General features: G+C 27.2%; 3 protein-coding genes across 5 annotated transcripts; all 3 read left to right on the top strand.

Moving 5' to 3' along the window:
- Positions 1-526: 526 nt before the first annotated feature.
- LOC110652449 (BURP domain-containing protein BNM2A-like) lies at positions 527-2,214 on the top strand. Of its 2 annotated transcripts, none has more exons than XM_021808044.2 (2): positions 527-717; positions 945-2,214. In XM_021808044.2, the coding sequence occupies exons 1-2, from the start codon at positions 664-666 to the stop codon at positions 1,788-1,790; spliced, it is 900 nt and encodes a 299-aa protein (XP_021663736.2). In that variant the 5' UTR covers positions 527-663; the 3' UTR covers positions 1,791-2,214. The 2 variants fall into 2 exon arrangements, with proteins under 2 accessions (XP_021663736.2, XP_058007362.1); XM_058151379.1 differs by lacking the exon at positions 527-717 and adding an exon at positions 745-868.
- An 8,525-nt stretch (positions 2,215-10,739) lies between these two features.
- LOC131182309 (proline-rich receptor-like protein kinase PERK3) lies at positions 10,740-15,583 on the top strand. 2 transcript variants are annotated; one of them, XR_009150607.1, is made up of 6 exons: positions 10,740-10,984; positions 11,209-11,562; positions 11,634-11,714; positions 11,796-11,866; positions 12,000-12,082; positions 15,224-15,583. XR_009150607.1 is itself a non-coding variant. In XM_058151380.1 (5 exons), exons 1-5 carry the CDS (start codon positions 10,924-10,926, stop codon positions 15,246-15,248), a joined length of 321 nt encoding a protein of 106 aa, XP_058007363.1. In that variant the 5' UTR covers positions 10,740-10,923; the 3' UTR covers positions 15,249-15,583. The 2 variants fall into 2 exon arrangements, 1 of the variants encoding a protein (XP_058007363.1); XM_058151380.1 differs by lacking the exon at positions 11,209-11,562.
- Positions 15,584-21,629: 6,046 nt separating this feature from the next.
- LOC110633346 (BURP domain-containing protein BNM2A-like) lies at positions 21,630-23,045 on the top strand. The gene is made up of 2 exons (XM_058151378.1): positions 21,630-21,786; positions 22,014-23,045. Exons 1-2 carry the CDS (start codon positions 21,733-21,735, stop codon positions 22,857-22,859), a joined length of 900 nt encoding a protein of 299 aa, XP_058007361.1. The 5' UTR covers positions 21,630-21,732; the 3' UTR covers positions 22,860-23,045.
- The last annotated feature ends 4,262 nt before the right edge of the window (positions 23,046-27,307 follow it).

Raw genomic sequence — 27,307 nt, 5'->3', positions numbered from 1 at the left:
AACTCTCTTTTTTGTTTAATCTTAAAAGTACATTCAAAATAAATAATTGTAAAATGTTCATAGCTGAATTAAATATGATTAATAAAGAAAGAGAATTTTTATTCTTATAAATTAAATCAACTATCTTGGTTAATTCTGCTACCAATTTAACATACCAAGCCAAATTAAAATAAGGGTGAAACCAAATAAGCCGAACAAAGGTACTGAAATATGGGTTTCTTCCATCTGTTCTTATTTTTCTTACTTAAATTCTATAAGTAGCATATTATAAATACATAAATACTAATACTAATGCAACATATGATAGAATTTTCCATAATAACAAACATACAAACATGTAAATGATCATATTTATAAGTTATGGAATTTAACTTTTGTGATTTGGAATACACTAAATACGAGAAAGTCATATTTATTTTAATTAATTGTGTCGATGAAATTCACTGTACATATTTTTTAGTTAACTCCAACTAGCTTTCAAAAGAGAGAGAGAAAATAAAAATGTCCAATGGGATTTGAACCTTATGCATCATTACTTTTGAGATGGCTCCAATAATTTCGTCCTGATGTCTCTTACAGGCTTATATAAGTAAGACATGGCTTTTGGATTCTCACAGTACTAAACAAGAACTCTATAGAAGCTTAGAGAGAGGATCGAGAAAGATGACACTTCCATTTGCTTATTCCATCCCTCTTTTCCTTGTGCTGCTTTTGAGGGTAATTCTTCACTTCAAAATTTAGATTTTTATAAATTTTTTCTTGCTTTGGTTTCTGCTATTTCTTTTTTCTTGTTTTTCATCACTTTTGGCTAAATTTATCAACTTTGTATCAATAGTAATCGACTCTTGATCCACTTCATCATATGCAAGTAAGGTTTTTTTTAATATTATTACTTCCATTAGTTGATATTTGAATTTATTTATTTTGTGTGATTTCATGTGCAGTGTGGCCATTCTAATGGAGCTGCTAGAGATGTGCCTATGCAAGACCACTTCCACATAAGTACAAACGATGTAATCAAGAATACTTCACTTCAACTATATTACAAAATCTTGAATGAACTTTACAAAAGGCCACCTTTTATATTCAAAGTACCAAAATTAGGCAAGGGATTTGATAATTTTGTGGCTGATTTTGTAGAGGCTTCATATATAGGCATCTTCACTCCAGGTGATGTATACTTGGGAAAGGTCATGCCTATCTACTTCCCAATTCAGGACCCTTCTACTTACCCTCGCTTCTTCACCAAAAATTTCATTTCTTATCCATTCCCTGACCTTCCAAAGATTTTCAAACATTATCCACAAGCCAAAATCTCAGTAGAACCTGAAAAATGTGAAATCCAGCCAGCTCAAGCAGGGACAAAAGTTTGTGCAAGAGACATGGAATCATTGCATAATTTTATCCACCGGTCATTTGGATCAGAAGGGGAACTTAAAATTGTGGAAACCAAATACCCCACAATCTCAGCTGCACTGTTACAAGACTATATTGTGTTGGAAGATCCACAAGAGATTGAAGGTCAGGGAATGGTAGTTTGTCATCCCGTGTCTGAGGCTTTATTTTGTCATTATAACGTTGAAGCTGTAAAGCTTGTTAAGGTCTCACTCAGAGGTGACAGTGGAGATAAAGTGGAAGCTATTGCCATTTGCCATACGGACTCGTCAAGGTGGGAGCATGATCATATTGTCTTTCGCTTGCTCCAGGTAAAGCCAGGCTCTCCGGTCTGCCATTTCTTACCTGCAGGTCATCTTGTTTGGGTTCAGTCACCTGCTTCCAAGGCCTCTTAGTTAATTCTGCAGTTGATTTGTTTGGTTGTTTATGTGTAGCTGTGATTGTGAGTGCTTGTGTGTTATGAGTTTGCTGTCTATCCCAAGCCAGTATCGTCTATCTAGAATTGGTGATCCTGATGTATAAAATGTTGTATCTAAACCAATTAGGTTAATAAAAATATGGGACTTGTGTTTTAGTTAACAACGATGATCTCCCTCTCCCTCTTTTTAAAATTATGCATGATAATGGAAATTAATCTCTAGTCTTATTCATGAGTTCTTTTAACAATGTAAATGAGGAGAGTTGTATTAAAAGTTTTTTTTTTTTTTAAAGCAACAATTTTATTGAAATACGAATCCATGAAAAACTCGGCATGAGCACGTTCGGTTAAACTCATGTCAATAGGCCTCTCCCTTTACATCCGTCTTAGGGTGTGGCATGTTTAAGTGAAAAAAAAAAAATCTAAAACTAAACAACAAAAAGAAATTGTTCCAAAAAATGCAAACTTGAATAAGCAGGCTCAAAATACATAAAATTAAAAAAAAAATTACTATTTCGTCCATACATTTTAAAAAAATTAACTCTTTAATTTTTATATTTTAAAAATATATTATTTAGTCTGTTAAATTGTTTGTCACACTATCAATTTTTTTTATTAGTTAATAGACTTTAATGTCAATTGAAAATTTATTTAATTCTTTTATTTTAATAAAATTAATTAGTTAGCTCTTATACTTCAAAAATCAGTCCTTGCATAGAGGAAGATTTATTGAAATAGTTGGTTTTAGGGATTATATTGACGAGAGCATAAGAGGGGAGAGAAGGACGAGTTTAGTAATTTTCATTCAACAACATGTGAGACCATTTCTAATTATTTTTTGATAAGTCACTGTTACATGGCGAATTTGCACTTAATTGTTATGATTTTTTGAGTTTAGGCAATCAAAATGTTAAAAAAATAATTTAGCTGTTTAATATATAATCTCAAACATTTATTTTAAAAAAATAGATATAAAATTTCAATAATTTTATATTTATTTAAATTATTAAAAATCTTAATTTTAATGATTAATCTTATTAATTTGTTTTAAAAAATTTTCTTCCAAATTTAGGAATAATAACTTTATCAAATTTAATATTTTAATTTTAATTTTTTTCAACATTTATAAAAACAGATTAAATATTAAAGCTAAGAAAATCTAATTTTTTTGCTGGCATAGAAATTTACGCATTTATTTTATTCTTATAGAGTTAAAATTTTTAGTGATTATTTATTATAATAAAAATTGTAAATTATCATTTTAAAATATTAATTAATTTAAAAATATCTCAATATACATTTAAATTTTTAAAACTTAATTTTTTTTTTTTTTATGACGCTTTAACTTTGTAGCTCTTAAGTATAACTCTTATGGCTAAATTGTGGGCTTATAGGAGAAAAGAGACGGTCTCTTGTAACACGAAGCCAATGGGCTTGTATTAAACCTGCACTTTTCTACTTATATGGCCCTCCACATGCTTGTCCCTAGGCAAAGATCAAGTAAAAGCTATGCATCCCAAAAATGCATAATAACTACATCCTTAAATTGGGATTAAACAAGGCTGAACTGGTTAAGAACCATAAAAGAAACACTGCTGCTCATCCTTAAATCCGAATCAAACACAGGCTGAACAGGCTCACCCCAGAAGAAATTAATTATTTTCCTACCCTCCACAAGCTTGTCTCCAATCAATTTGTGACAAACCTGTCTCTTGTTTCTGCAATCATCCTAATCATCCTTTTAATTTCTTCTTCAGCAACATATACACATATATATCGTAATTATCATAAAAATTAAACTTATGCATCTTTTCTTTTATGAACAGAAAACGAATACTATTAATTAAATTTTTATCTTCCATAAAACATTGATCCATTGCCAATGGGGGACTTGAGATAAAGGAGGTAATCTCTCACAGAAAAAAAAATTATTTATATAAATATATTTTGTTTGAACTCAGACATTAAAATTAGAATTAAAATCTGAATTAAAATAAAAATTAAAAAAAATGATAATGAAATGATTTTTTTTTTGTCAAGGTGTTTTGTTCAATAAAATCCTTTCAACTTACGTATTCTCATTGCGTAATAGAATCAGAATTAATATTAAAAAATAAAATTTAATTGAACTATAAATCATTCATACTTGATAAAATTTTATATTTAGATATTCATTTATCATTACTTCGTAAAATATTCCCAACAGTAAAATAATAATGTCTTCTATTAAATTATTCAACTATTAAGCAATTGATTTGATTATCAAACTAAGGAGTTGAGACCACAACATTTTTTGTCAAGTTGTTTGATTTCCACTATAAAATTAAAATTGATTGACAAGAGGATAGGGCGGAATTGTAAATAATATAATTACTAATATAACAAAAAAAAATTTAGCTAAAAAGACTTAAATATAAAAATTATAATGTCGTGATTTTTAATAATTCTAAGAATTAAATATAGCAACAATAATTTATCTAATTGCAATTAAAAATAAAGTCTAAAAAAAACCTATCTATAATTATCATATTAATATGATTTAATAATGTAGGCTTTAATAATTCGAAGAATCAATGATAACTATAATAAATTACCCAATCATTAGAGTTAATAGAACTTTAAAGTTAAGGCACAAATTATCAATATTTCTTTTTATATTTTAAGAATAGAAAAAACTGAGAATAAAAATTAAATTATCCATTTGTTATTTTTTAAAGTCAATGCTTAGGGGTAAATTTGAGCTTTAGTATTTTTTTTTTTAATCAAATGTTATTTTTACAAAAAGTAAGGGGAAAATTTACTCTCCTAATTAGGATTGTGCACAGTTCTTGGGATTTTAAACCGAATCAAAAAGCTATATCGAACTGATGAGAACTATATCAAATTAAAATTATTTTGAAATTTTAATTTGATTTTGGTTCTTCATTAAGAATCGAACCAAAATCAAAACCATATCGAACTGAGAATCGAATTTATATATATGTTTTTTTATATTTTTTTAGATATATTATATACTTTTAATATAATTATATATATCTATATATGTATATTTAATTATAAACTAAATACAACATAATATTATATTTCATTTTTTTATATTTTCTTAATAATTTTTGTTATAAATTCATTAAATCACCTTGTAATTCTTAATTATAAGTGTACTATTATATATTTTAATTTATAATTATATTTGTATCATATAGTTAAATATCACATAATTAATAAATATTTAAAATATATATTACATAATATACTTATGCTATTATATTATATAATATACTTCATCAATCTTAAATTAAGTATGCCCTTTATATAGTATAAGAAATTTTAAAAATAATTACAAAAATTACCGACTACAAAATTTCATTGGTAATTTAACAACTATTTACTGAAGTTTTACCAGCGAAAAACATAATTTAAATTTAAAGTAATTTATATCGATGAACTTACCGACTGATTATCGACGGACCTTTTACCGATGAAGTAATTTTGTAGGTAAAAATAATACCTAATATTAACAATAAAATTAGCGATTAAATAAAAAATTACTGACAAAAAATTCATTAGTGATTAATGACTAACTCACATTTAGTCAGTGATATTAAAAAAAATTAAAAAATTTTAAAAGTTTTAAAAGTTTTACCTACGAAAAATTTTCATCGGTAATTACCAACGAACTCATTTTTTTTTTTAGGTAATATTAAGAAGAAAGTAAAAAAATAAAATTTAAAATAAATGCCTACAAAAATTTTTTATCGATAATTACCAATAAATCATATTTAGTCGGTAATATAAGAAAAAAATAGAAAAAAAAAATTTAAAAACTTTTACCTACAAAAATTTTTCATCGGTAATTACTAACAAATCATATTTAATCGGTAATGTTAAAAAAAATAAAAAAATTAAAATAAATTACATGCAAAAATTTTTCGTTAGTAATTAACAAATTTATTTTTTGTAAGTAATATTAAGAAAAAAATAAAAAATAAATTTTTAAAAATAAATTATCTATAAAACTTTATTATCGATAATTACCAATGAACAGTATTTAATTAGTATATTAAGAAGAAAATATAAAAAAAATTAAAAAATCTACCTACGAAATTTTTTCGTTAGTAATTATCAACTGTATTTAGTTGGTAATATTAAAAAGAAAATGGGAAAATAAATTTAAAAAGATTAAAAAATTTTATTTATATTTCATCGGTAATTACTAATGAATCGTATTTAGTCGTTAATACTAAGAAGAAAATATATATAAAAAAATTAATAGCTTAAAAAATTTTACTTACAAAAATTTTTCATTGATAATTACCAAAGAATTGTATTTCGTTAGCAATACCAAGAAGAAAATAAAAAAAGAATTTTAAAAATTTTAAAAACTTTACTTGCAGAAAATTTTCATGAGTAATTATTAACAAATATCCATTTCATTGGTAATCTATTAGTAAATCATGAAAACTATAAAATTTCCATATCGTTTATAAATAAATAGGAGACGAGTTAGTTTTTCTATAAAAAGAAAAGTCACTCCGCAACATGCGAGCCCTACTTTGAGCCCCACTGGTTTTTTTTTTTAAGTCATTTAAATCTTAAAAATTAAAAAATAATTTTACATATAAATTAAAATAATTAATATTTAATTTAAAAATAATAAAAAATATTAAATATTAAAAATAAATTAAAAATTAAATTAAAATTTTAAATTAAATTAAACTGAAAATTTTAAATTAAATTAAATTTAAAATTAAATTAAATCAAATTTAAAAGTTAAATTAAATTAAATTAGAAAGTAAAAAAATTAAATTTAAAATGTGAAATAAAAATTAGCTACGAAAAGTTATTATTGGTAATTACCTGCGATAACTTGTTGTCATTCGTAATTATCTATGATAATTTATTATCGTCGGTAAATACTAATGAAAAGTGTTGTCCGTAAATAGTCGATAATTTATAAGCACATAATTTCCCATGAAATTTCCCAAAAAAAAAATCTTAATTTACCTACAAAATAATTCATCAATAAATTTAGTAACATTATTTTTTTTGTTGGTAAAAATTACCTTCACTAAATTTTGTGGACGAAAAAATTTCATCGGTACTTTATCAGTAATCCTAATTACTAACAAAATATAGGCATATTTAGTCAGTAATTTTCGTAGCTATTTATTTTAATTTCTTGAAATTATAATTTCAAAATAGTTAAAAGATATATTATATAATATATTATGTATTAATAACTTAATTCAAAACCTAAATGCTAATTCAAATATAATTTTTTTAAAGAAATAATTATATAAAATTATTTCAAGAATCGAAAACCGAATAGAAACCATATTGAATCAAATTAAAATTAAAAAACCAAAAATCATATCAAACCAGAATAAAAATAACGAAAAATCATACTAAAATTTCGATTTATTTTGATTATTAGATAGACCCCAAATCGCATTGAAACTCCACACCCCTACTTCTATTACACGCAACTTCGCCCTGTTCATTGCATAAGGAAAATGTTATTTAACTCAATGTGGCATTGTTTTATTTATTATAATCATTGCCAAATATCAATTATTAACATATATCAATAATTTTGCATTAATCATGGGACATGTTAAGTGAAATAAATAACTAACATAATTATTAATAAAAATATAATAATGACCCAATAATCGAATTTTCGTTCCATAATATAGAGCATTAAAATTTATATTCAATATTTATAATTTTCTTTAAAAAGTTTAGATATATTAATAAACAAAGTCAAATCTACATTCGACTGAATCAAATGTTTATAATAGTTTTTTGGAGAATTATCCATACACATAAATAAATATAAAAAAAAATCTCAAATTACAATTTGTTAATTCATAAATTTTTTTTATCTAATAAAATACCTTTGGTACTACTTACACAGCCTGGACAAGGTCAATCAAATGTTATTGAGTAAATTACAACTAAGTACTTGGTGTTTAGTAATACTCACAAGTTAATTCCTAATATAATTTTGGATAACAATTTGATCTTAAAGTTCAAGTCTGTTAACAAATTGATTCTTCTGTTAAGTTTTATATCCACTTACCGTTAAGTCAACTTACCAAATGAGAAAAACATTTTTCATAATGGCAAAAATACCCTTTTGGTGGCGGGAAGGGGAGTCTGCATAAGGATGATGAGATAATTTTGGGCTGCAACATTCAGACTATAAAATTTTAGTGATTTAAAATATTTAGAATGATTGAGTAGTTATTTCTTCTATGACCCATTATGAAACAACTATTATTTGATGAGATCATTTATATATATTTGTTTTACATTTATTGCTTTGTCATTCCATGTAAAGAATCCTATATGAAATCACTATTTTATTTTATAATTTCTTTTGAGAAAGGGAGAAAGCGAGAAACAAAGTGAAAGATAGGGTTGGTGGTGGGTTCCTCTTAATTTATATTAGAAATTGAATTGTGGGTTTTATTAAATCTTAGAAACTTAGATTATAATTTATCCAACATTAATCTATAATCATTTACTCCACCACATACAACTCCCCCAAGTAAACAGGTAGTATCAATGAAAATGATCATCATAATCTCTCAAAAGTTACAATGAATAAGTGTATTCAATCAAATTCATGCTAAAATTATTTAATTATTGGGTCGATTTATTATGTAACACAACAAAAAAAAAAATAGTTTTGTAATCGATTCTTGCAATTGACTGAAATCGGTTGCTATTAACAATCAAATTTACAATTTTTGTGATTTTTTTAATAAATAGTTAATTTTTAATAATTTAACAACTAATTTAAAAATCGATTACTATTAGCAATTAATTTATAATTGTTTGTTAAATTGATTGCTAATTGATATTAAAAAAAAACTTAAATATATGATTAGCAACTGATTAAAAAATTAATTACTAAAATCGATTGATATTAATAACTAAATTAGAAAATTAATTATTAAATTAAAAAATTATTTTAATTGACTCTAGTTAGCAACCAACTTGCAATGTCGGTTGTTAAAATTGATTGTTATTTGCAATCAATTTCTTGTCAATTATTAATAGCAATTAAGTTTTGCAACAACTTGCAAATCAGTGGCTAAATTTTTCCCCTAAAAAATTTTATTTAAAAATTTTGACTCAATTTTTTATTTTTGCAATCGATTTATAAATCGATTGCTAACAACAATCGATTTTTGTAACTAATTAAAATCGGTTGCTATTAGTAATTAATTTTTTACCCCAAAAAATTCCCATATAATTTTTATTTTCTTTTTTTTATTTGCAATCGATTTGAAATTTTATCTTAAAAATTCTTGCCTAATTTCTTAAGCAACCGATATTTGGTTCTTAAAATCTTTTGCTAATTCAATTATATAAATCATTACTCTTTTTTTTCTCACTATTATTTTTTTCTCTCTATTTCTTTCTTCTTTTCTTTCATTTTTTTCATCATTTTTTTTTCATTTTTATCTATTTTGTTCATTATCTTTTCCTTTTTAATATATTTTTTATCATCTTTTTCCTTCTCATCTATTTTTTTCATTATTTTTTTTATCATCTATTTTCTTTTTCATTTTTTCTCATATATATTTTTTTCTTCTTCGTCTTTTTCTTTCTCATTTATTTTCTTCTACATTATCTTTTTTTTCTCTCACCTATTTTTTTCATCATCTTTTAATTTTTTTTTCTTCTTCATCATCTTCTTCTTTCTCATCTTTTTTATTTAATTTATTTTTCTTTGTCATAAGATAAAATTTTTGTTCAAATATATTTTTGTTAGTAAATTATTTGTAATATTAATTTTTAGTAATTTTTTTATTATAATATATATATAATATTTTTTTTAGTAATTTGTCTCATAAATATCTTTTTATATGTAATTTCTTATTAATATTTTTGATAATAGTTATTATTAGTAATGTATTTTGATAAAATTTTTATATCAATTTTTTAGTTCTATTTTTTCATTAATAATTTATTATTTAGGTAATTTTTTGAAAAACTTGTTTGTTTAAATTTTTTATTTGTTATTTGGAAATATAATTTTTTAAAATTTTTTTAAAAATTAACAACCTCCTTTGCAAAATTAGTTATAAATAACATCCAATCTATAAAATGAATATAAAATTATAAAATTAAAGACACAAAATTTTTTATAACTGATTATGTTTATGTTGCCATTTTGGTTACTAAATCGGTTTCTAGTAGAAATCGATAGTTTTTTATCAAAGTTTTTTCTTAATTTAATTAATTTAATAATCGATTTTATTACCGATTATTATTTGCAATCAAGTTCATAGCAACAGACAGAATCAATTACTAAATTAGTTACTAAATCGATTAGCAATTTATTTTTAATGAATTAGCAACCAATTCGTTCGATTTTTAATTTATTTTTTTTTAGTGTATTGATAACTAATTCAGATTTCAATTATTTTTATTATGTTAATCTAACAGTAAAAATAAAAATATTATTCTTTCTTTATTAAGTTTAGCTTCATTGAAAAGTACTCTGATTATTTAAGAATCATGAACATATTAATGTGAGTAATTAAAGTTTTAAAATTATTTAAGAAATAAATTTAATTTTGGTATATATAAACTAACTTGAAATGTCTGATTTTTTTAAACTAATATTAGAAAACCTCTATAATTAATATTTAAATTTTTATTAAATAATTTATATATAAAGTAAAATAAAAATGAATATTGCAATTTATATTATTGCAATGATTACTTAGATTAGCATTACGCGTTTTCCTCTTATTTTAAATTATTACAAGTTAAAGTCATCAATCATAGCATAATTAATAATTAAAATTTATTATCATTATATATAATAATTGTGTAAAATAATTTTACGATAAAAAAATATTTGAGAGGAGCTACACCACCTAATTAATTAACCAACAAAGTTAACTAACTCTACAAGAAAATAGAAATAACCTTCCCATCTCTTTTTCTTTGTAGTCCTCAACACCCCTTCTTCTTTCTCTCTCTAAACCCTAACTTGAGTTGACCCTGCCGCTTTACACTCTTGTCTATAACTTCTCCGGTTGCTCTCTCTCTCTCTATCTATCTCTCTCTCTCAACCTGCCATCTTGATGGATTCCTTGAGGAATTGTTTCAGAAGCACCAAGGCAGATCGCCAACCTAACACTACAGGTATAGTTCCATAAAGGTTCTTGAATTATACTTTTATTTAGGGGATCATGACAAACTGAATTATATCTCCATCCCAGCCTTTGTTTTTCTATTTTAAGTCTTTAATAAAATTTTCCGGTGTTGGCTTATATATATATATATATATATATATATATATATATATATATATATATATGTTCTGATTCTAGAGTTTTTGTTTCCTTTCACTTTGAGGCGTGTTATAGTTCGGTCCAAAGTTGGATCTAGCTCACGAGAAGGATTTGGGCTGAGGCAATATAGCTATGATGAACTAGCAGAATTAACCGATAAGTTTTCCAACAGAAAACTGCTCGGCGAAGGCGGTTTTAGTCTAGTCTATGAGGGAACACTAGATGGGGTAAAAGTTGCTATTAAGAAACTTAAAATTCGTCCGGATGAACGGTCGCAGTCTGAAGAAGAATCGGTGGAGGAGATTAAGGTTATTAGCAGAGTGAGTCACAAAAATCTCGTTAAGCTGTTCGGATACTGCATTGAAGGAGATGATATATTGCTTATTTTTTAGTATGTTCCCAAAAAAAGCTTGAAACATCATTTACATGGTGAGTCCTTTCTGCGCCCTGAGACATACAAATAATAAATTTGATGTTACTCACAAGAAATGACAACACAGGAGAGACGACTTTGGAGTGGACAAAAAGAATGAAAATCGCCATAGGAACAGCTAAAGGGTTAGAATATTTACATGAAAACTGTGAGTAGGCTTATTCTTTTTTTTTTTTTCTTGTTTTTGTGTTGTTAATTATAGCTAAAAGTATTTATTGTGTCCATATAGGTACACCCAAAATCATTCATCGTGATGTTAAGGCCGATAATATACTTATTGACGATAAGTATGAGCCAAAGGTAGAGCATACATGTTTTTAGGAGATATTAATTTCATATTTGGATATCAATTTATTTTAAATTATATCCCACCATTATAAAAAAAAAATGCCACAATGAATTTGTTGAATCAGCTTAGATTATTTTTGTCCAGATAGCAGATTTTGGACTTGCCCTTCTTTTTCGGGAAACTGGTAGCCTCACTCACATCACTAGATCAAACAAGGGAACTCAAGTGTAAGATGCTTTTTTTTTTGTTTTCTTTTTTTTTTTAGGTTAATTAGTAGAATAAATTTAAACCTTTATATTTATTGCTTATTTTATCTAAAATTTATAATTTTGGACAATTTAATCATAATTTTCAAAATTGAAAAAAAATTATCCAAAACCAATAATTTAATTTAGAGATGGAATGCTACATGGAATGCCAAATGATATGACAAGTCATAATTTTTAATTTTTTATTTGATTCATCTCTCCCTTTTTCACACACAAAATAAAAATTCTAGAGTAGTAAAATTATATGACGGCAATATTTCTATTTTCTTGCGCTAATGATGTTTCTATGAAACTTAAATTCAAGAAATATAAATCTAGCAAAAACCTAGAATGACAGCAATGTAGGTGAAATATAAACAGGGGAACATCAAAAATAAACAATTAACAATGCAATATGTTACAAGCACGTAGTTCCAACAAAAGGAACCTGATATTGAAGCGAAAAATGTCTAATTATTGGGAGTAATTGATGCACCTAATTAACTGATGTTTATAATGGACTGATTTCAGGATTTATGAATAATCAGTTCCTGGTGTGCAAACTAGCACCTTTGAATTGAGCTTCTCCCAATTCAAGATACTATAGTTTGACGATATAAATTAAACATTCATACATCTATCATAAACCACCTAATCCATATCGTAGCCATTCTTTCACCACTTTGACTTATTTGACAAGAAACCAAATGCCTAATCAACCTAAAGATTGCTCCTCCTCCTCCACCCCCTCCCCTTCACCCTTAGCAGCAATCAAAACCTTCCCTTCAATTCCCATCAACCTTCCCAAAATAGATCCACATATCAAAACCTCCCTATCTATACCGTGAAAATCTTCCTCCACATTGGGACACATCATCTCTTTGGAATGTTTTTATCCAAATTTGGTAAAGTCCTTGATATCTTTATTCTTAACAAATTCGATAGAAGGGGAAGGAGATTTGGCTTCATTCGTGTTCAATCTTAGTCCATCTTAGGGAACTTTCTAAATGATTTAAATAGCTTGTGGATAGTAACATACAAGCTATGAGCTTTTCCATCAAGGCACAATCATAGACAAGGGACACATTCCCAATCCTAAGATTAGGTTCTTCATGCCATTCACAACAAGCGAATAGTACAACCCCAAACTTGAGTATACAAAGTATAAGAAGTTAATAGTAATAAGGAGAAATCCCCCTTGGATGTTGGTGCGCCTTCTACTTGTCCTATACATGGTGAAAATGCAAAAAAATACCCTTGACATATGCTGAGGCCAACCGCGTTTAAGGGATCAAGAGACAAACTATCATGTAGGCAGAAATGATCAGAGTACAAATGAAAATAGAGAATGGCTCTCTGGATCAGTAGTGGACTCGCTTTTAAGCACTCATGCCATCACTAATCTTAAGGAGCTTCTCATGGCAGATGGTATTCTTTCAATTAGGGTAATTCCAATGGGAGGCAACCTAGTGCTACTAACTTTTGGTTAAAAAGAGGTCATGGAACCTTTCTTTGATGACTGTTCCTGGCTAAATCAGTGTGCTGCAGATATTCATCCTTGGCAGCAAGTTTATACGCCAACAAGAAGACTAATTTGGCTTAGATTGCTACCATTCAATATTTGAATTCTATTGCTTTTAAAGCTTTTGATTTGTTGGGGCTCTAGTAAATTATCGGTATCGCTAGTAATCCTAGTAGCCTCTGTGGTGTTAGTTAGTCAATCTTCCATTTGTTTGAGATCACATGCCTAGCCAATCTAGTTGCATCTCTTCACTTCTACATATCAGGACTCTTTTGAAGTTGGATCCATTAATTTCAAGGGTGTTATGCTCTCCATTTTTTTCTAACCTTCAAAATTTTGCAATTATGGAGTGCTTCCATGATTTGTTGACTCGGAGTGCTGCTGTTTTTCCCTAAGTTGTTGCAAATTGAGTCTAGTTTTGGGGTAGCTGGAGATGGCATGTTGTAAAGTCCTAACTTATTTCTCTTATTGAGTTGTTGAAATTTTCATCCAGTGTGGATTTAATATTGATCAAGTGTTGAGTGCCATGAATCAATCAATAAAAGTGTGTTCGAAGTTATGGATCCGCTTGGGCTCTTTGTCCGAATAGCAGTCATCATAGATTTTTGGAATAGGGTGTGCATCTGCTCGTAATTTTTTTGTTATTAGTTTATCATTTTCTGGTGGGTGTTCATATCTTGAAAAGTCGCTTTGCTTCTGCACATAGTCATTCTTAAAGAGATTGTAGTAGGGGCTCATCTTTTGGAGGGAGTGTAAAGCTTGTTAGTTTTCTTTTGCATGGGGCTCCATCTTGCTGATGTTATCTTTTTTGGTTCTATCGCTAGTCTTCATCATTTTGGGTCTGCTGATTCAACTTCTTCTTGTGCTTTTTTTTTTAGTTTGCAGCTGTTATTGGGTTTTTTTTTTTTTTTTTTCAAAATTTGCCGCATCCTTTGGTTGGGCCTTCCTCATCTTTCTGTCGTTCACCCCTTTTATTAATAAAATTCTTGTTGCTTATAAAATAAAAAAAATAATAAAAAAAAACAAGTGCTTACGTATTATACTACAGTCACATAAATTTACTACTCCAAAATTCTGTGTGTGTGTGTGTGGTGAGAGAGAGAGAGAGAGAGAGAGAGAGAGAGAGGATGAGAAAGGGGGGAAGAGAGATGAATCAAATAAAAAAAAATTAAAACTTCTGACTTGTTAAGCCACTTTGCATCCCATGTGGTAAAATTCAAAATGCCCAATTAGATTTTGCTAATTGGATAAATTTTTTCCAATATCAAAACTTTTGATAAAATTGTCCAAAATTAATAAATTTGGATAAAATGAGCAACCAACACAAAGGTTTGCATTTATTTAGCCAATAAGCCTTTTATTTGAGTGGTTGAATACATTAATATTACAGTCTGATTTGGAATGCTTATAATAAAATAAGAATAAAAAAAGAACCCCTTTTTGGGCTTCTCCATCAAAGATTTTCAATTTGGTTAGTCAATGCAGTTATGCAGATGTTAACAAAAAAAAAAATTGCAGTTATGTAGAAGTAGAACATTATCCTTCTCAAAGCTTATCTTAAAAGTCAAATGTTTATTGTTATGGTGTGGTTCATCTAGAGCTAAAAGTTTGAAGAAAAGCTAAGCTTTAAGGCTCTTATTGTGATGCCCCATACTCGTCTACTGTATAGCTGAGCAAGAAGTGCCACATTCGGTGCCGGAGCACCCTATAGTGTTTTATCATATCTATTGTAAACTTTTGATGTCATTTAAAACATATATTCTATGTGTAAAATTTTTTTTTTACATTTATCTTATTTCTGTGGAGACCCAGACCAAAGCATTCCCTATTTTATTAGCATCTAGTGGGTTCCAAAATCACCTATTAACATGTCTATATTCATTTCACACATTTCCATATCATATTCTCTTGTATCATATCATTTACAATTAGTTATGAGATCTAAAAATGAAGTATTATCTATTGCATTCATATAGAAATTCATAGATAATAAATTACAAGTTTTCATTTCAATCTCAAAGTTTAATTACAAGTCCAAAATGAAATACACCATGACTAGACATAACGAACCAAAATACTAGTCTATCATGGGCCCTACCAAAATACAAAAAACTGGTGAGGTGACTCTAGACAGTGGCAGATCTGATCGAAACTCTGTCCGAACACTACTGTGGCGGCTGCTGCTGTGATGGCTGCTGATCTCCAGTACCTACGCTATGGAAAACCAATGCGCTAAGTATAACGCTTAGTGGTGCATAATTTATAATAACAATAATTTAACAATTGAAATAATAATTATAATTCGTAATTTCTGGGTCTTTTACATTTTTTTTATTACACTATGGAAACAATTAACATTATTGGGATCTTTGATGATTGCTTATTGTATTTTAAGTCTTAATTAATTTTTATCAGTGCCCAAGAAACCTATAACAAATTATAAAAACTGGATGCACAGGTGTATACTGGTTAGACAGCCATATGTCTATCCAGTATACGTCTGTCAGGCACAAGGCCAGCTGTCGGGCACGAGACCCGCTGTCAGGCTTGTAAAGCCAGAAATAAAGTAGGCACAATGGCCAGTAAGTAGGCATATAGCCTGTCGAATAATCATACCAGACATATTTTGTCAGTTCATGATTTTCTCAGTGGGTAGTACTGCTATCTGTAGTCCCTAATTGGTATACCAATTTATCCAAACTAAATAAATAAGTCTAGGTATACTATGGGCAATTAAACATTTTTAATTATTTTAGCACTATTCACTGTTACTATTTTCTGGTACTGTTTATTGGTACTATTAATTTCATATTACTAGGGCATTAGTCCCAATTTACATATTCATATCATTTTTAATATTTAATTATCCTTATGAGTATTTTAATTATCATATATAGCATTTTTCCCATGAGCCTTTCTTTAGGTTCATGTTGATGTGTTATCTTTATCTAGGAATTTGACTAGGTTAGGATGTCTATTTAGTCACACTTCCTTCATAACAATTGCTCCTCTATGTTTAAACTTGAACTTCAGTTTTTGAATCACTGAATTTGGGGTTATAGAACTCAAGTTATGGTCAAAATACCATAACCCCTTTGCCTCAAAGCTGTCCAGAATTTACAATTTCTGATCAATAAATTTTGACCAATCATTTGATCATTTTATGATCATTTTTAGACTTAGGTTCCTTCACAAGATATGTTCCTTTATGTCTTAGGGACTCCCAGGTACAATTTCATAATTTTTCAAGTTTGGTATAGTAAGTTATAGTTAATGTATTAACCTAGACTCTCAATCCTATAAAGGCAATAACCAACTTCAGGGCAGTATGTTTGACCCTCTTTTTAGGGTCTTTACACTTAGAATTTTGCAATAGTGTCTAAATCAATGTTATAGCCCTAAGTATCATGTTTCCAGATCATATTGGCACATCTCAAATGGAATTTTCTAGTGGGAGTTATGGCCAAATGAACACACGGGTATCAAATGACATTCTGGGTTCAACTTAACATTTTCCAGATTTCAATTCCTAATTTTGGCTAATATTTTCCCTAGGATGCAATGGTTTCTAGAGCTTGATCAAAACATAACAATTGTTGTGCTATGTCTTATAAAACTTTTGGCACTAGTTTCACTCAATTTGCACCTTTGTAGACCAAGTTATGGCATTTTTGCCAAAACTGGTCAAGCATACTAAAGGAACAGTATTTTGGACAATTTCTGGGTTGGCAGTTTTAGTGACTCAACTTGTACTAACAATTTGATTTGGTTAAAAGCAAAACTGGGTTAAGTGGTCTTCATGAAAAGTGTAGCCCTATGTCTAAGCTTTCCATTGATGAAATTTTAGGTCATTTGGACCAGTATAGAGAGAGTTATGATCAAATGAACATGTGGTCATTTTCTGGGTTAGCAGTTTTAGTGACTAAACTTGTGCTAATAATTTGATTTGGTTAAAGGAAAAACTAGGTCAAGTGGTCTTCATGAAAAATGTAGCCCTATGTCTAAGCTTTCTATTGATGAAATTTTAGGTCATTTGGACCTATATAGAGAGAGTTATGACCAAATGAACAGTTATACTGTTTATTTGGTCATTTTCTGGATTGGCAGTTTTAGTAACTGAACTTGTGCTAACAATTTGATTTGGTTAAAGGCAAAACTGGGTCAAGTGGTCTTCATGAAAAATGTATCCCTCTGTCTAAGCTTTCTATTGATGAAATCTTAGGTCATTTGGACCTATATAGAGAGAGTTATGACCAAATGAACACGAACTATTCATTTGGTCATTTTCTGGGTTTGGTGCAGGGTAATCCATTAATTCTTTGTCACACAAAATTAATCACCCACACAACATTAGAAAAAGTCATTTATTGAAGCAATGGTAGAATTATAACAAAATTTAAAATATTATCTTGTTTTTCTAAAAGTGAACAAAATTTTCTTCCCAAAGCACACTTTTTTGTGAACAACACACTTATTTATTTGAAATCTAAATTCTAAAATTCAAATGCAACCTTAGGTAAGTAAGGATAACAAACCTTATCATGAAAAAGAAAATGAACTCGTTATATTATTGAGTTAAGCTTGATGGAATGCCAATTTGTGCATAGAAAACTTTTAGCTAAAAAAATATTTGATTTGTGCATCTACCTAAAGTTTACTTCTTCCGATAAAATTTTGCATGATTATATATATATATATATATATATATATATAACTTACCATGCTTGTCAAGGGTTATACTGCCTGGTTAAAAATCTTTAAGTTATGGATGGCAATTGATTGTGCTTTATATCTCCCCTACAGAAGAAAAGTTACTATATGCTTATAAATAGTTTGATTATAATTATAATCACATGATACCTTATTTTATTCTCCTTACATTGCAACTTTATGTCGATGTTGGGCTTTATTTATTAATATGGGTGAATTTAGATACCCTCGACAAGGTCAAATTATTTTACTAATTGATTTTATCTAGATGTTTTCACTTTGATTATTATATTCTTCTAACGTTGGGTATTTTACCTAAGGAGGAATTAACGTTTCTCTCAATGTCTTTGGTACTTCAATGAAATTTTAGTCTACTATAATTTCATACGAAAATGCTTCATATCAATATTAAAATATACGGACTCATTAATAAAAGACTTGATTGCTAAGGCTTGCTAAATTGTAAATGGGGAGGGATTGGGAAACTTTCTTCACAATTAAAATTCATTTTCAATTGATTCATTTTATTATTATTTTTTTTACAATATTTTGAATTTTTTTTTTATAAAATTCATTTTTTACCTTATTATTTTGAATGGTGTCTTAATTTTGTAATTATTTTCTAAATTATCGTTTGACATATCTTTTTAAATCTATTATTATTATAAATTTTGGATGAATAAATTTTACACAGCTCTACAGCTTGACACGGTCAATTAAATATTAATCTAAGAGCTGTATCGTAAATTAATTATGTACTCCACCGTATACAACTTTGCCAAGTAATCTCCACCTTCATGCTGTACAGGTAATATCTATGAAAAGGACATCGTCGTAATCGCACTAAAGTTACAATGGATAAGTGTATTCACTCAAATTCATGCACAAATTATTTAATTATTGGGTCAATTTATTATATATATAATGATGATCAATTCTGTTTTCATTTATTGTTAGTTATTATGTTAATCTAAGGGCAAAAATTAAATACTGTTCTTTCCTTATTAATTTGAGTTTAGCTTCATTAAAAAAATACTCTTGTTATTTAAAAATCATGAATATATTAATGTGAGTAATTACAGCCTTAAAATTATTTAAGAAATAAATTTAATTTTAGTATATATAAACTAACTTGAAATATCTTATTGTTTTTATAACTAACTAATCTTAGAAAACCTTTATAATTAATATTTAAATCTTTATTAAATAATTTATATATTAGAATTTGTATTATTGCAATGATTATTTAGGATTAGCATTACGACCTTTCCTGTTATTTTAAATTATTAAAAGTTATAGTCAATCAAATAGCGTAATGAAAAATGTTAAATATTAGTTTAAAAAATGTTAAATATTAGTTTCTTCTCATGGTCTAGGTATATATATTATTGTGAAGAAATTTTGTACCCTTAAGGAAATTTCTCTACTCTTCCTTTCCTTGTTTGGCCCTGCAAGACTGGATATAGTGTATAAGTTTATTTGATTAGGATGCCGGAGCTTCGAATAGATCCTGTTCAGGGAAAGCGAAGATGGGTTTTCACATTTGAGTTTCACGCTTTGGCTGCGCTGCGCCTCTCGAGAGAGAGCATTCGAGCTCCTACGAAAAGGCCACAAGGCTCCTGCATTTATTTTAAAATATTTACATGGGCTTGGCTCTTTATCATTTGAGCCTCCTGGGCTCTTCTTAATTAAAGCTTGTCTAGGTCTCACCCAGTGGTGACAGTGGAACCTATTGCTATTTGTCAGAAAATTTTGTTTTTTTTGTCAGAAATGGCAAATATAGAAGCGTGACGAAAATGACCACCAATTGAAACCATGAACAACCCTCAATTATTTTTTTTGTCAGAAAAATTATTAGCTAGAATCCATGAACGTGGAACAGTAGGCCATATATATTTAATTTCTTACACACTCATGTGATGACTAATGAATGATACAACATCTTTTCAATGAATCATTCTCCGGATGGATGAAGCTCCTTTCCTTAAACGCATATTTGTCAGGATGAATGGTACAACATCTTTTCAATGAATCATTGTCCGGATGGATGAAGCTCCTTTCCTTAAACGCATATTTGTCAGGATGAATGGTACAACATCTTTTCAATGAATCATTGTCCGGATGGATGAAGCTCCTTTCCTTAAAAGCGTATTTGTCAGGATGGATTAAGCTCCTTCAGTTAACTTGGTAAATTTTTTTTTGTTTTTTTCTTACACACTCATGTGATGACTGATGAATGATATAATATCTGTACATTGAATCATTGTCCGGATGGATGAAGCTCGCTGCTTAAAAGCATATTTGTCACAATGGATGAAGCTCCTTCATCAAAAGGTTAACTTAGTAAAATGATCTTCCTCATCTTGATTTGACTCTTTATATTATTATAATATTTTAAATATTATATTTAGTTAAAAATATAATAAAAGAGGTAATGAATTATTTAATAATTCATTTCATTAGATGTCATTTTAGATTTGATGGCATATATGTTCTTATGTGATTAGATTAAATTGAAGATATAGATGAGTAATCTTAGGTCTCGAGCCTAAGGAGGCTATGACCATCGTATCTGGAGAGCATTCATTTTTAATAATTAAAAAAAAATTAAAAGTATACTATTTGAAAATACTTTAAAATTATTTATCTTAAATATATTCCATAATGCAAAGAGTTTTATTTTTAAATCATAAACAAAATTTAATTTTGATGCTATAATTAAAAAAAAAAGAAACTTTTGTTAAGAGTATTTTTTAAATCAGTTTTTATGTACGGATACTAACTCTCTTTTTGTTCAATCTTAAAAGTATATTTCCTCTTATACATTCAAAATAAATAATCGTAAAATGTTCATAGCCGAATTGAATATGATTAATAAAGAAAGAGAATTCTCATTCTTATAAATTAAATCAACCATCTTGGTTAATTCTGCTACCAATTTAACATACCAAGCCAAATTAAAATAAGGGTGAAACCAAATAAGCCGAACAAAGGTACTGAAATATGGGCTTCTTCCATCTGTTCTTGTTTTTCTTATTTAAATTCTATAAGTAGCATATTATAAATACATAAATACTAATACTAATATAACATATGATAGAATTTTCCATAATAACAAACATACAAACATGTAAATGATCATATTAATTAAAATAAATACGACTTTGATGAAATTCACTGTACATATTTTTTAGTTAACTCCAACTAGCTTTCAAAAGAGAGAGAGAAAATAAAAATGTCCAATGGGATTTGAACCTTATGCATCATTACTTTTGAGATGGCTCCAATAATTTCGTCCTGATGTCTCTTACAGGCTTATATAAGTAAGACATGGCTTTGGGATTCTTACAGTACTAAACAAGAACTCTATAGAAGCTTAGTGAGAGGATCGAGAAAGATGACACTTCCATTTGCTTATTCCATCCCTCTTTTCCTTGTGCTGCTTTTGAGGGTAATTCTTCACTTCAAAATTTAGATTTTTATAAATTTTTTCTTGCTTTGGTTTCTGCTATTTCTTTTTTCTTGTTTTTCATCACTTTTGGCTAAATTTATCAACTTTGTATCAATAGTAATCGACTCTTGATCCACTTCATCATATGCAAGTAAGGTTTTTTTTAATATTATTACTTCCATTAGTTGATAATTGAATTTATTTATTTTGTGTGATTTCATGTGCAGTGTGGCCATTCTAATGGAGCTGCTAGAGATGTGCCTATGCAAGACCACTTCCACATAAGTACAAACGATGTAATCAAGAATACTTCACTTCAACTATATTACAAAATCTTGAATGAACTTTACAAAAGGCCACGTTTTATAATCGAAGTACCAAAATTAGGCAAGGGATTTGATAATTTTGTGGCTGATTTTGTAGAGGCTTCATATATAGGCGTCTTCACTCCAGGTGATGTATATTTGGGAAAGGTCATGCCTATCTACTTCCCAATTCAGGACCCTTCTACTTACCCTCGCTTCTTCACTAAAAATTTCATTTCTTATCCATTCCCTGACCTTCCAAAGATTTTCAAACATTATCCACAAGCCAAAATCTCAGTAGAACTTGAAAAATGTGAAATCCAGCCAGCTCAAGCAGGGACAAAAGTTTGTGCAAGAGACATGGAATCATTGAATAATTTTATCCACCGGTCATTTGGATCAGAAGGGGAACTTAAAATTGTGGAAACCAAATACCCCACAATCTCAGCTGCACTGTTACAAGACTATATTGTGTTGGAAGATCCCCAAGAGATTGAAGGTCAGGGAATGGTAGTTTGTCATCCCGTGTCTGAGGCTTTATTTTGTCATTATAACGTTGAAGCTGTAAAGCTTGTTAAGGTCTCACTCAGAGGTGAAAGTGGAGATAAAGTGGAAGCTATTGCCATTTGCCATACGGACTCGTCAAGGTGGGAGCAAGATCATATTGTCTTTCGCTTGCTCCAGGTAAAGCCAGGCTCTCCGGTCTGCCATTTCTTACCTGCAGGTCATCTTGTTTGGGTTCAGTCACCTGCTTCCAAGGCCTCTTAGTTAATTCTGCAGTTGATTTGCTCGGTTGTTTATGTGTAGCTGTGATTGTGAGTGCTTGTGTGTTATGAGTTTGCTGTCTATCCCAAGCCAGTGTTGTCTATGAAGAATTGGTGATCCTGATGTATAAAATGTGGGATCTAAACCAATTTGGTTAATAAAATATGGGACTTGTGTTTTAGTTAACAACGATGATCTCCCTCTCCCTCTTTTTAAAATTATGCATGATAATGGAAATTAATCTCTAGTCTTATTCATGAGTTCTTTTAACAACGTAAATGAGGAGAGTTGTATTAAAAGTTTTTTTTTTTTTTTAAAGCAACAATTTTATTGAAATAAGAATCCATGAAAAACTCGGCATGAGCACGTTCGGTTAAACTCATGTCAATAGGCCTCTCCCTTTACATCCATCTTAAAAGAAAATTACTATTTAGTTCCAAAACTAAACAACAAAAGGAAATTGTTCCAAAAAATGCAAACTTGAATAAGCAGGCAAAATACACAAAATTTTAAAAAAAAAAAATTACTATTTAGTTCATACATTTTAACAAAATTAATTATTTAATTTTTATATTTTAAAAATATATTATTTAGTCCGTTAAATTATTTAGTCACACTATCAATTTGTTTTATTAGTTAATAGACTTTAATGTCAATTGAAAAATTATTTAATTCTTTTATTTTAATAAAATTAATTAATTAGCTTTTATATTTCAAAAATCAGTACTTGTATAGAGGAAGATTTATTGAAATAGTTGGTTTTAGGGATTATATTGACGAGAGCATAAGAGGGTAGAGAAGGGGGAGTTTAGTGATTTTCATTCAACAACATGTGAGACTATTTCTAATTATTTTTTGATAAGTCACTGTTACATGGCGAATTTGCACTTAATTGCTATGATTTTTTGAGTTTAGGCAATCAAAATGTTAAAAAAATAATTTAGCTGTTTAAAATATAATCTCAAACATTTATTTTAAAAAAATAGATATAAAATTTCAATAATTTTATATTTATTTAAATTATTAATAATCTTAATTTTAATGATTAATCTTATTAATTTGTTTTAAAAATTTTTCTTCCAAATTTAGGAATAATAACTTTATCAAATTTAATATTTAAATTTTAATATTTTCAACATTTATAAAAACAGATTAAATATTAAAGCTAAGAAAATCTAATTTTTTTGCTGGCATAGAAATTTACACATTTATTTTATTCTTATATAGTTAAAATTTTTAGTTATTATTTATTATAATAAAAATTGTAAATTATTATTATCAAATATTAATTAATTTAAAAATATCTCAATATACATTTAAATTTTTAAAACTTAAATTTAATTTATTTTTTTTTTTATGACGCTTTAACTTTGTAACTCTTAAATATAACTCTTATGGCTCAATTGTGGGCTTATAGGAGAAAAGAGACGGTCTCTTGTAACACGAAGCCAATGGGCTTGTATTAAACCTGCACTTTTCTACTTATATGGCCCTCCACATGCTTGTCCCTAGGCAAAGATCAAGTAAAAGCTATGCATCCCAAAAATGCATAATAACTACATCCTTAAATTGGGATTAAACATAGGCTGAACTGGTTAAGAACCATAAAAGAAACACTGCTGCTCATCCTTAAATCCGAAACAAACACAGGCTGAACAGGCTCACCCCAGAAGAAATTAATTATTTTCCTACCCTGCACAAGCTTGTCTCCAATCCATGTGTGACAAACCTGTCTCTTGTTTCTGCAATCATCCTTTTAATTTCTTCTTCAGCAATATATACATATATATATCCTAATTATCATAATAATTAAACTTATGCATCTTTTCTTTTATGAACAGAAAACGAATACTATTAATTAAATTTTTATCTTCCATAAAACATTGATCCATTGCCAATGGGGGATTTGAGATAAAGGAGGCAATCTCTCACAGAAAAAAAAAAATTGTTTATATAAATATATTTTGTTTGAACTCAGACATTAAAATTAGAATTAAAATCTGAATTAAAATAAAAAAAATGATAATGAAATGAATTTTTTTTGTCAAGGTGTTTGGTTTAATAAAATCCTTTCAACTTATGAATTCTCATTGCGTAATAGAATCAGAATTAATATTAAAAAATAAAATTTAATTGAACTATAAATCATTCATACTTGATAAAAATTTATATTTAGATATTCATTTATCATTACTTCCTAAAATATTCCCAACAGTAAAATAATAATGTCTTCTATTAAATTATTCAACTATTAAACAATTGATTTGGTTATCAAACTAAGGACTTGAGACCACAACATTTTTTGTCAAGTTGTTTGATTTCCACTATAAAATTAAAATTGATTGACAAGAGGATAGGGCGGAATTGTAAATAATATAATTACCAATATAACAAAGGAAAATTTAGCTAAAAAAACTTAAATATAAAAATTATAATGTCATGATTTTTAATAATTCTAAGAATTAAATATAGCAACAATAATTTATCTAATTGCAATTAAAAATAAAATCTAAAAAAAAAACTATCTATAATTATCATATTAATATGATTTAATAATGTAGGCTTTAATAATTCTAAGAATCAATGATAACTATAATAAATTACCCAATCATTAGAGTTAATAGAACTTTAAAGTTAAGGCACAAATTATCAATATTTCTTTTTATATTTTAAGAATAGAAAAAACTGAGAATAAAAATTAAATTATTCATTTGTTATTTTTTAAAGTCAATGCTTAGGGGCAAATTTGAGCTTTAGTATTTTTTTTTTAATAGAATGTTATTTTTACAAAAAGTAAGGGGAAAATTACCCCCTTCTAATTAGGATTGTGCACAGTTCTTGGGATTTTAAACCGAATCAAAAAATTATATCGAACCGATGAGAACCATACCAAATCAAAATTATTTGAATACTTTAGTTTGATTTTGGTTCTTCACTAAGAATCGAACCGAAATTAAAACCAAATGGAGAACCAAATTTATATATATGTTTTCTTATATTTTTTTAAATGTATTTTTTTAAATGTATTATATACTTTTAATATAATTATATATATCTATATATGTATATTTAATTATAAATTAAATACAACATAATATTATATTTCATTTCTTTATATTTTCTTAATAATTTTAGTTATAAATTCATTAAATCACCTTGTAATTCTTAATTATAAATGTACTATTATATATTTTAGTTTATAATTATATTTGTATCATATAGTTAAATATCACATAATTAATAAATATTTAAAATGTATATTACATGATATACTTATACTATTATATTATATAATATACTTCATCGGTCTTAAATTAAGTATGCACTTTATATAGTATAAGAAATTTTAAAAATAACTATAAAAATTACCGACCATAAAATTTCGTCGGTAATTTACCAACTATTTACTGAAGTTTTACCAACGAAAAAAATGAATTAAATTTAAAGTAATTTGTATCGATGAACTTATCGACTGATTATCAACGGACCTTTTACCGATGAAGCAATTTCGTAGGTAACAATAATACCTAATATTGACAATAAAATTAGCGATTAAATAAAAAAATACCGACGAAAAATTCGTTAGTAATTAATGACTAACTCACATTTAGTCAGTAATATTAAAAAAATTAAAAAATTTTAAAAAGTTTTACCTACGAAAATTTTTCATCGGTAATTACCAATGAACTCATTTTTTGTAGGTAATATTAAGAAGAAAATAAAAAATAAAATTTAAAATAAATACCTACAAAAATTTTTTATCGATAATTATCAATAAATTATATTTAGTCAGTAATATAAGAAAAAAATAGAAAAAAAAATTTTAAAAACTTTTACCTATAAAAATTTTTCATCGGTAATTACTAACAAATTATATTCAGTTGGTAATATTAAAAAAAATAAAAAAATTAAAATAAATTACATGCGAAAATTTTTCGTTAGTAATTAACAAATTTATTTTTTGTAGGTAATATTAAGAAAAAATAAAAAAATAAATTTTTTAAAATAAATTATCTATAAAACTTTATTATCGGTAATTACCAATGAATAGTATTTAATTAGTATATTAAGAAGAAAATAGAAAAAAATTAAAAAGTTTACCTACGAAATTTTTTCGTTAATAATTATCAACTGTATTTAGTCAATAATACTAAAAAGAAAATAAGAAAAAAAATTTAAAAAGATTAAAAAATTTTATCTATAAATGTTTTTCATCGGTAATTACTAATTAATCGTATTTAGTCGTTAATACTAAGAAGAAAATATATATAAAAAAATTAAGAGCTTAAAAATTTTACCTATGAAAATTTTTTATCGGTAATTACCAACGAATTATATTTCGTTAGCAATGCTAAGAAGAAAATAAAAAAGAATTTTAAAAATTTTAAAAACTTTACTTGCAAAAAATTTTTATAAGTAATTATCAACAAATATTGATTTCATTGGTAATC

This window comes from Hevea brasiliensis, chromosome 8, assembly GCF_030052815.1.
Source record: "Hevea brasiliensis isolate MT/VB/25A 57/8 chromosome 8, ASM3005281v1, whole genome shotgun sequence".
In the NCBI taxonomy this organism is placed as follows: domain Eukaryota; kingdom Viridiplantae; phylum Streptophyta; class Magnoliopsida; order Malpighiales; family Euphorbiaceae; genus Hevea; species Hevea brasiliensis.
Note: the sequence above shows the minus strand (reverse complement) of the source record. Positions and strands in the feature narration are given on the sequence as shown.